The sequence below is a fragment of the Tetrao urogallus genome (assembly GCF_951394365.1).
Source record: "Tetrao urogallus genome assembly, chromosome: 2".
Classification (NCBI taxonomy): domain Eukaryota; kingdom Metazoa; phylum Chordata; class Aves; order Galliformes; family Phasianidae; genus Tetrao; species Tetrao urogallus.
Window position 1 is genome coordinate 62,784,593 of NC_136814.1, and position 9,470 is coordinate 62,794,062.

At 40.5% G+C, this 9,470-nt stretch overlaps 1 protein-coding gene across 1 annotated transcript; it reads left to right on the plus strand.

The window, feature by feature from the left end:
- Nucleotides 1–260: 260 nt before the first annotated feature.
- On the plus strand, nt 261–6,710 carry ZUP1 (zinc finger containing ubiquitin peptidase 1; the record flags this gene model as incomplete). The annotated part of the gene is made up of 9 exons (XM_079550609.1): nt 261–537; nt 1,916–2,032; nt 2,971–3,080; nt 3,386–3,554; nt 3,978–4,166; nt 4,488–4,656; nt 5,682–5,833; nt 6,153–6,373; nt 6,663–6,710. The coding sequence occupies 9 exons, from the start codon at nt 261–263 to the stop codon at nt 6,708–6,710; spliced, it is 1,452 nt and encodes a 483-aa protein (XP_079406735.1).
- Between the last annotated feature and the right edge of the window lie 2,760 nt (nt 6,711–9,470).

Consider the following 9,470-nt stretch of genomic DNA (forward strand, 5'->3'; position numbering starts at 1 on the left):
CCCGACCCACCGGCTCTTACCCATCGCAGCGGGGACGCACCGCGCCCGCTGCCCCCGAAGCCAGAGAATCCCGCCGCGCTTTGCGCGGCGCTCGGCCCCCAGCCGGAGCGCAAGATGGCGGCCACCACCCCACCGCGCGCCGCACTGCCCACGGGCGGGCCTCGCCGCTCCCAGCAGGCCCCGCGCGGCGGCGAAGGGCGGGCGTAGCCTCCGCCGCCCCGGGAAGGGGACGGGGCTTCCGAGCGGACCGTTGGGCCGCCATGTCGGTGTGCGGTATCTGTGGACGGGTGCTGCCCTCGGAAGCGGCGGCGCGGCGTCACGTGAATCGCGCCCACCCGGACCGGCAGCCTCGCTGCCCGCTCTGCAGCGCCGCCGCCTCGGGCTACGAGGAGCTCTGCCGGCACGTGGAGGCCGTGCACCCGGAGCCCCAGCCGCTGCCCCGCAGCCCTAAGCTCGAGTGCCCTTTCTGCGGGGAGGCGGCGGGGCACCAGCTGGAGGCGCACGTCAGGGCGCGGCACGGGCGGTTGCTCGGCGCAGGTGGGTGGTTCCCGTACGGCGTGGCATCGCTGGTGTAACGCGTTGGCTGTGCTGGCAGGGAAAAGGAATGATGTTAAGAATGCAGAACGTGATGGTGTAATCGACGGCGCGGTGCGTTCTGCTGTTATTCTCCGTATTGTGCTGGAGTGCTCAGTACAGGAGAGACATAGACCTGATGGAGAAGGGCTACGAAAACCCGAGGGATGGAACACCTCTCCTCTGAGGGCAGGCCGAGAAATCTGGGGCTGTTCAGCCTCGTGAAAAGAAGGCTTCGGGGAGACCTGAGAGCAGCCTTTCAGTATCTAAAGAGGAACTAAGAAGGAAAGGGCTGTCTCCTCACCACAGGGTCTGCAGGGATAGGACAAGGGGAAATGGTTTCAAACTAAGAGAGGAGAAATTTATTTTAATATTAGGAATAAGTTTTTTTTACAGTAGGGACAGTGAAGCACTGGCACAGGCTGTCCAGAGAGGTGGTGGAAGCTCTATCCCTGGAGACACTCAAGCTTAGCCTGGATGGGGCTGAGCACCCTGATGGAGTTGTAGGTGTCAGCGTTCCTCACAGGGCAGTTGAATTAGATAGCTATTAAAGGCACCTTCCAACTCAAATGAGTTGGATTCTGAGGCAAGGTGACTAAAAGAGAGGGCACTGAGGGTTAAGTCTTTGTAGTGTGCAGTGGCAGGACTGCAGGCAGCAAGTGAAATAAAGAGCTACCGCTGAAACATAAGAAAGCTGTTACTGGAATGAGAACATTGTGGAGTTTCCAACCTCAGAAAAGTGACTGGAAAAGACCCTGAGTAATAACCCTGAGCCATTTTGACATGACCATGGTTTGAGGGTCCTGGTGATCTCCAGGTGATCTTCTGAACCTTAGCTGTTATATGCTTCTTTTCATAATAACGCTAAAAGTGCAGAAGAAACAGCTGAGGAAACACAGGAAGATTAATAAGAAATGACAGCATTGTAGTTTTTTTTTCTGCCTGCTGATTGCCGAGTTGTCATAAAAACATTAAGATTTTGTAAGCAAGTGTTCTTCCATCAGCAGGATGTATCTTTTCATTAAAGGTTTGATATTTGATTGGCATTTTGTAGGCCTTAAAAAAAATATTATGGCTAGTTGTGGTAAGTTTAATAGGGAAAATTTTGCTGAATAGGAAGAGGGAAAAATATATCTTCAAACTTTACAGGTATTTAAATATGAATTCATAAGTGGTTAGAGCCATAGCTATTAACCAAGGCATATGGTGCCTTCCACTGGAGAATTTCAATACCAGCATAATTCTTTTTGTTTATCTTGAGCTGCTGGGGGATGATTCTTACAAACAGCAGAAAAGGATGACCAGGAACTGCATTAAGCAAGAAACTGTGTTTCTTTTTCAGACACAGAGAATGTTGAACAGCTATATGAATGTCCAATATGTGGTCTTACCTGTACAGACATTCAGATTCTCGAGGAACATGTGGATTTACACTTAGAGGAACACAGCTTTCCAGAAGGTACTTGAAAGGATGCAAGTGATAATCTTTGAAAATACTTGCATGTTGCAGTACATAATCTCATACAAAATTTAAATGAACTATTTATTTATTTAAAAAGAGAACTGAATAGATTCATAATGAAGTTAAATGCAAGTTCGGTCACTTGCCCTTGTGCTTTGCTTAATTACATGTGCTACGAGAAGTGTCTTTCTATGCATGGTTATTCAGTATATGCTCTAAATGTTAGGCAAAACTAAAACTTAGAAATATATTATAAATATAATCAAATATATTAAAATATACTATAAATATGTAAGGATGTATCTTTATATTCTAACCCTATAAAAGGATCACCTTCGCAGAATCTAGTAGCTCATTCCCTTGTGAAGAGTTCAAAATAGTCTTTTGAAAACTACTGATTTTTTTCTGAGTTCTTTTCTGTAAATGTTCAGAGTCATAATGATAGGGTAAAGGAATCAAAATAAGTTTACTTTATTTGCATAGCTAATAAAATGCTGGAGATTCACTATCCAGCTCTGTGATCCCAAGTTTCTTTTTGTCACTCTGAGATTGCTAGGAGGGATCTGAGAAACTGATAGGTCTGTGTTATTCAAAAAACTAGGACTTCTTACTAATAATTATGTAAAGCACAGTAACCAAAAGATGTTTGCTTAGTAGCAGAGCTATACTTGCATTATTTGCCAAGGAATTGCATCTATGATTGCACACACATTCTCCAAGTCAGGAATTTAGGCTTAACAGACCCAATTCTGTTATTCGTGTTTAGTACTCCTTGCTAATAACTCAGCATAGTGCTGAGGATACCTCTTGAAAAGTGATGCCTAGCTGTGTTTGTCAGTGTCTGCTTAGAAAAGAATCCTCAAGTAAACAATCCATCAAAGCATCGTTAACCTCCTGGTAAAGTTTTCTGGTTCTGGAATGTTATTCCTGAATAGGTGGAGGCAGTGGAGATTTAGAACTGGCTCAGCGGCTTCAAACTGAAGAAGATAAACAGCAGAGACTTGAAGAAGAGAAGCGAGAGAAAGAAGAATTTAAAAAGCTACAGGTACAGTAATGTTTGTAAATGGGAACATTTTTAAGAGTTGTGCCATTTGAAGTTGATGAAGTTGAAACTGTTTTCTGCATTATATGAAAATAAGAGCAGTCATACCGGGTCAGACTTACGCAGTCAGGTAGGCTTCAATCAGGTACTGAAGAGTTGGTGGCAGGAGCGGCTTGTGCTGTAAGTACAAAGGTTTTATGTCTTCTTCACTATTTTTCAATGTTGCTGATTGTGCAAGCTGCTTCTTAAATCATTGAACAAGAATTTTTAAAATGTAATTTAAATTATAAACACTGTATCCCTTACAGAGACAGTATGGCTTGGATGGTTCTGGAGGCTACAAGAAGCAATTCCTGAATAATATGGAAAGAGAAGTTAATAGAGGAAGGATGCAGCCCTTTGAGTATCACAAGAGAAAAGCTGACATGATGGAATGTTTGGCTTTTGGTATAGATGACGGGAAAACAAAAACCTCAGGTAAAAGAGCAGTTCAGCAATGAAGTATGTAAATTTTGGGCATAGTTTGTGGTGAACAAAGGTGTTTTCAGCAAAATGTTTCACCACTTCAGATTGGTATTATGGCACAAATAATATTAATCTGGAGCATGTCTGTAACATCCATCCTTCTAATTTTTTTTTCCTTTCAAAGTGGGTGGTCCAAGGGAGGGTGAAACTTAGGAATCGCATTGAGTGGTTAAGAGCTCAAGTACGATATGTGTCATAAGATGAAAATCTCCTGTTGCATATAGGTTGTCTTTAAGAGAATATGTTTGTTTACTACCTAGTGCTATAGGATAGCTATTCAAATTTATAGTAGCTTTTTGTATTGTGTTTCAGTTAGTTGTAATCTTTTCCAGCACATTGTAAATCATTCTACAGATTTTCTATTTGTTCTTCCAGGAATCACTGAGGCATTGTGCAAGTACTACCAGAATGAAAACAAAGATGTGAGGCGCGTATGGCTTTCAGCAGGAGTAGATCACTTCCAATCATCTTTGGGTGACAAAGGCTGGGGTTGTGGTTACAGGAATTTCCAAATGCTCCTTTCCTCACTCTTGCAAAACAGCTTGTATAATGACTGCTTGAGAGGTAGTAATCAAAATACTTCCTATTTGTTTTACATGCCTCAGATGACAAACTGTTGATGTTTTACCTTTTTGTTTATACAGCAAAGCTTATCAATGTCAATTATACCTATTAAATGTTCGTTAGAACTCCAGTGCATATTGTGAAAAGAATTGGAAGGGTGGTGAATATTGGTGAGGCATGATATGGTTAAAGCTTTAGTTTTGGGGGGGGGGGGGGGGGGGTATTTTTCTAATATCTATTATCTCTTACAAAAGAGGCTGGATGTTCTTAATAGATTATTTCGGTAACTGTAGCTGCAATTCAAAAGCTTCTATGTTTCAGATACTGCACTAATTCCTAGCATACCGAAGATTCAGTCTATGATCGAAGATGCTTGGAAAGAAGGCTTTGATCCTCATGGAGCATCTCACTTCAACAACCGGTTACGTGGTTCCAAGGCGTGGATAGGAGCGTGTGAAATTTATTCGCTGTTAACCAGTCTCAGGATAAAGTAAGTATTACTTTTTCTGTTTTTATTTTTAAGCGATAGTTAAGCATATACCTTCTGACGGTCAAAATTGTCAACTATGAAGAAAAACAATCCATCACAGTGACTTCAAATTCAACCAGCCTATAAGTGGATACATTGTAGTCAATGCAATCATAAACCTGTGTAACTACTTATGCAGATAAGCAAGGAGAATAACTATTTATAATCACTGAGACTTGTTGAGGAATTGTGCCATATATGCATACAATTATGTACTGATTTAAAAAAAAAAAACTTATTTTCTCTCTAGTTGCACCTTGAGAACAATCTGAATTTCAGCTACTCAATTGCATATTCTGCTGTTAGTTTTACTTCCTGGTATTTCTACAGAAATCTAATGTTTGGATTTTTGCAAACTTCCTAAGCTCTTGTTTGGCTGAGCAGAACAGAGTATTTATTTGCTACAGAGTAAAGACTGTGGTTTTGAACAGTACCTACTGCATTCCTTTGTAGTTGGCCTATCTTCTATGCCTGTATTTAAAATAAGAGCTGTATAGTCTATGAATATAAAGCTGTTATAATTATGAAATAAACAAGAGAGTTTGACAAAGCAGATTATAATAATAAAGAGAGAGAATAGACAGAAAACTTACCCATGTCCTGGGCTCACTGCAAAACTCCAGAGGAGCGATTTCCAGAAGAGATCCTTTCCACCTGGTAGCCAGCTCTTAAATGGGTCTAGGAGAGGTCTCCACCCCTTCTGGGAGCACAGGTGAATTACCTTCACCTGTGCTCCCATAGCTGACTCATTGCTCTCCTCAGGTGATCAATCAGAGGTTCAGGCCATGATTCAGCATGTCCAATGCAAGAGCAAACATACAACAAAAATAGTGTGAAATAGTTAGCGCCTGGAATTGCAGCTGTTTATGAAGTGTTCTTCATGAAGGAGGGAGGGACTGAGAGATGGCTTGTTTTTCTTTTGTTTTTGTTTTTTAAAGGAAGTGCTTCAAATTTAATACCTTGTTTTAATTTTTAATGTTCTGTAGGTGCCAAATTATTGACTTCCACAAGCCAACTGGTCCCACAGGCACACACCCTCGTTTGTTTGAGTGGATTTTACATTACTATTCTACAGATAATGAAGGTACTGCAAAGGTAGTGTGCACTTCCAGGCCACCTATCTACTTGCAACATCAAGGTCAGCATCACAATGTACTGATTTGTTTTCTTACTTTTTCTCTATGTGTGCTGTGATTTAGAGCAGTCTTATGTTTTTCACTTAATTGAAGGCCTATTTATTGTTACATTTCTGTTTAAAAAGTGTAACATTAATTTTGTATTTTTATTGGGTAGAAAAGTATGAGTGGAATATCAGCTTTTTTACATCTGCTTTTTAATTACAATCACTATGTTGAATTTCTACTAATGTATTGCTTGATTTAAAAATAAGCAATATGCTACAGGCAAGTAAATGGGATTTCGTTTTTCTAAAATACTGAAAATCTGTTTGAAACTAGGTCATAGCCGTACTGTTGTAGGCATAGAAGAAAAGAAGAATAAAGCCTTATGTTTGCTACTATTTGATCCTGGATGTCCTGCTCAAGAAATGCAGAAACTGTTAAAACTAAACAGTGATGGCACTAGTCTCAAACTACTTCGAAAGTTTATGGGTAGCTTAAAGGAAAAGCAATACCAGATAGTTGCTGTAGATGGCATCCTCACACTGGAAGAGAAAACTGTAAGTATTTTAGGAAATAGTTTGTGTAAGAAAATTTAAAAGAATGTGCATTAGAATTCACAACACAGTAACTAAAGTAGTGTTTTCTGGGGGAGGGGAACACGTATTTTTTCTTCTCTCCAAAGATTCTATTTATATTTTAAAATATTAATTCTTTAGATTATTACCTTGAAAGATCACATTTAGGATGAAATATAGCCCTTTAGTAAGTGCATTTTCTAAATTAATGACTGAAAAAAGATGTTTTCATTTGTTAAACTATTCACGCTCCTTCCCCCCTTCTTTTTAGGCTCGCTGTCTGGCTTCTCAGGTCTTAACATCAGAGAAGATTCCTTAAAGGATGCCTTACCTACCTCTTTCTGAAATCTGCTGAATACAAAACATTGAACTAGTCATATTGGACTGTGACTAGCTTAACAATTTGTACACTTAAGTTATGTCTAAGAGCTTGGAGAAGCACAACATCAAACTTAAGCCTATAATTTTAATCTTCAATCACAACACTTCCCTCCAGGTGAAGTGTAACTCTTCAGTATTAGCTTCTTAGGCTAGCAGAAAATGGGGTATTTTCTTAGTTGTTTAAATTACAAAGTAACATCCACTGCCCTGTAGCAAGCTATGCACTATAGTTAATTATTAATAAGCACAGTGGGTAAAAATACTGTGAAACTACTTTTTTTTTTTTTTTTTTTGAATGCCTGGTCAACTTCATCTCTGTAAGTACATTTATACTTGCTCTATGGCTAATGTTCCATCTCTTGTAAAATTTGATTAACAAGTATCTTTTGTATCTCAGCAACTTCTCCAGCAACTATTTGTGAAGTACAGAAGCAATTGAGTGTTTTCACCTGGCATGATCTATTCCAGCAGGGATTCATTTACTACTGCATTTCTTTTTAATCATTTGCCTTCCCTTGGTGCACCCCTTGCTAACAGAAGTGTGCTTATGAGGTGGGTCAGTGTTAGCGTGGGGCAGGAGGAGGCAGTGGTGTACAAAGTGGAGATTGTTTGCTCAAGGAGTGTGCATGAGACAAACCATTGCGGTGTGGAAAGAATATTTTGTATTACGAATAAATATTTTTTTAATTAAAAATTGCTCTGATAATAGTTTTTTAAAAAAATCATGCTTCCAGGGCATCTTCTGTCCTGTCAGACTTCATTTTGCACAGTACCTGCCTGCAACTTCCGCAACATATAGAACCAGAAGGATGCTGCGAGTCCTGCCTACATGGTCCTTTGAAAGCTCCTTGCAAGTCTCTAATGTCAGGCATGAACTTTTTTTTTTTAAAAAAAAAAAAAAAGTCTTTCCTCCCTTAACAAGCATTTAACTCTCAATGTTCTTTACCAGTGTTGTGGTTTATCACCAGCAGGCAGGTAGTTGAGCACCTCACAGCTGCTCCTGCTCACTTCCTCCACAGCTGGCCTGGGGAGGGAATTGGAAAGGTAAAAGCAGGAAAACTCATGGTTTGAGATAAAACCAGATTACTAGACAAAGCAAAAGCTGTACCCACAACCAAGCAAGACAAGGAACTCATTCACTATTTCTTACCAACAGCCAGGCGTGGGACATCCCTTTGGGCTGTTTGTACCAGCTATCATGCTTCTATATCCTCTCAGCTCCTTGTGCACCTCCAGCTCCTTGCTGGCAGGGGTGCACAAGAAGCTGAACAGTCCTTGAGTTATAATAAGCACTGCTCAGCAACAAGTAAAATACCAGTGTGCTATCAATTGTTTTCAACTTAAGTCCAAAACACAGCGATATATGAGCCCCTATGGAAGAACAGTAACTGTGTTCTATCCAAAACCAAGACAGATAGATTGGATTTCTCCCCCTCCCCCCTTTTGTAGGAATGAAATAAAAAAAGCAACTCGGTAAAATCTGAGGACTAAACCATCTAACAACTGTCAACAGTAGGAGGGAGTACAAGTTTTTCTGTTCCTGGAAGCTGTCTAATCACATTGCAGCTGCTATCACTCATCACAGACATCTGTCCTCCCTGGTCATACCAGATTCTGCTTTCCTTTTGCTCACTTCAAGGACAAGGCTGGAGCTGCCCCTCCTAAGCCTGAGAATGGAGGAAGGGCCCATTCAACTACTGTGCTATTGGCAGTGTCAAGTGTAGTAAAATAGGATAGACAGAGCGATAGTATTTTATGTTAATATTAACAACTCTTTGAAGCACTCCAGTCTGGTAGCAAAGTTCTGTGGTGGCACTTATGCATTAAAAGGGATGCTGATACAGCATACCTTATGGCTTTGATTATAAATTCACAAGTCTGGAAGGGGCAGCTCCCTGTTACTTTGGATGCAGCTTTGTAATCTTGGGACCTTTTCTCTCTCTCTTTTTTTTTTTTTTTTTTGTATTGATATTTTAGTAGGAATATGTGAATCTTTGCCTATTTCCCGGTCCAACTAAAAAATCCCATAGCTCCAAGTGTGTGAGTTAGAGCTGTAATCTTTGATGACATAAAATTAAGTTTCTGGTAAAAATATGTAGTTTTTTTTTTTTTTTTTTTAAAAAAAATACAGTTCTAATCAATTTTAACTGCCATCAAGCTTCTTGGGATTTGATTTTTTTTTTTTTTTTTTTGTAATTAGTCATACCTGTCACTCTAAAAATACACACCATCTTGTTAGTGAACAGCTGTGGCAATGCTGGCTGAAGTAACAACCAACACTATCTAAGGACATTGTGCCCAAGGCAGAAACACTACATTTAGAGCAGAAACCTTCTAGCGCCAGATGACAGCTCTGTACTTGCACTCAAACATTCTGCCTTATTCACAGAACACCTTTCATCACCAGGTAGCATCTGTAGGTACAGCCTTGATCATTCACTTTGTGATCTAATCCATCACCTGCAGGAGGCAGTGGTCTCACAGGGAAATGGCAAGCAGCTGTGCTATCTAGCCACCTGTACAAAGGAATGAGTGACTTTGACACCAGTATTCAGTGGCTTACAAAGGTTGCACACTTTCACTAACCTTTTAACAAGCATTTCAGGTAACTCCCTGCGCACTCTGTCATGAGAAAACATGTTACTGTGAGTTCTATTGTGGATTATTAGAAAGTCATTAACTACTACCTGATGCCTTA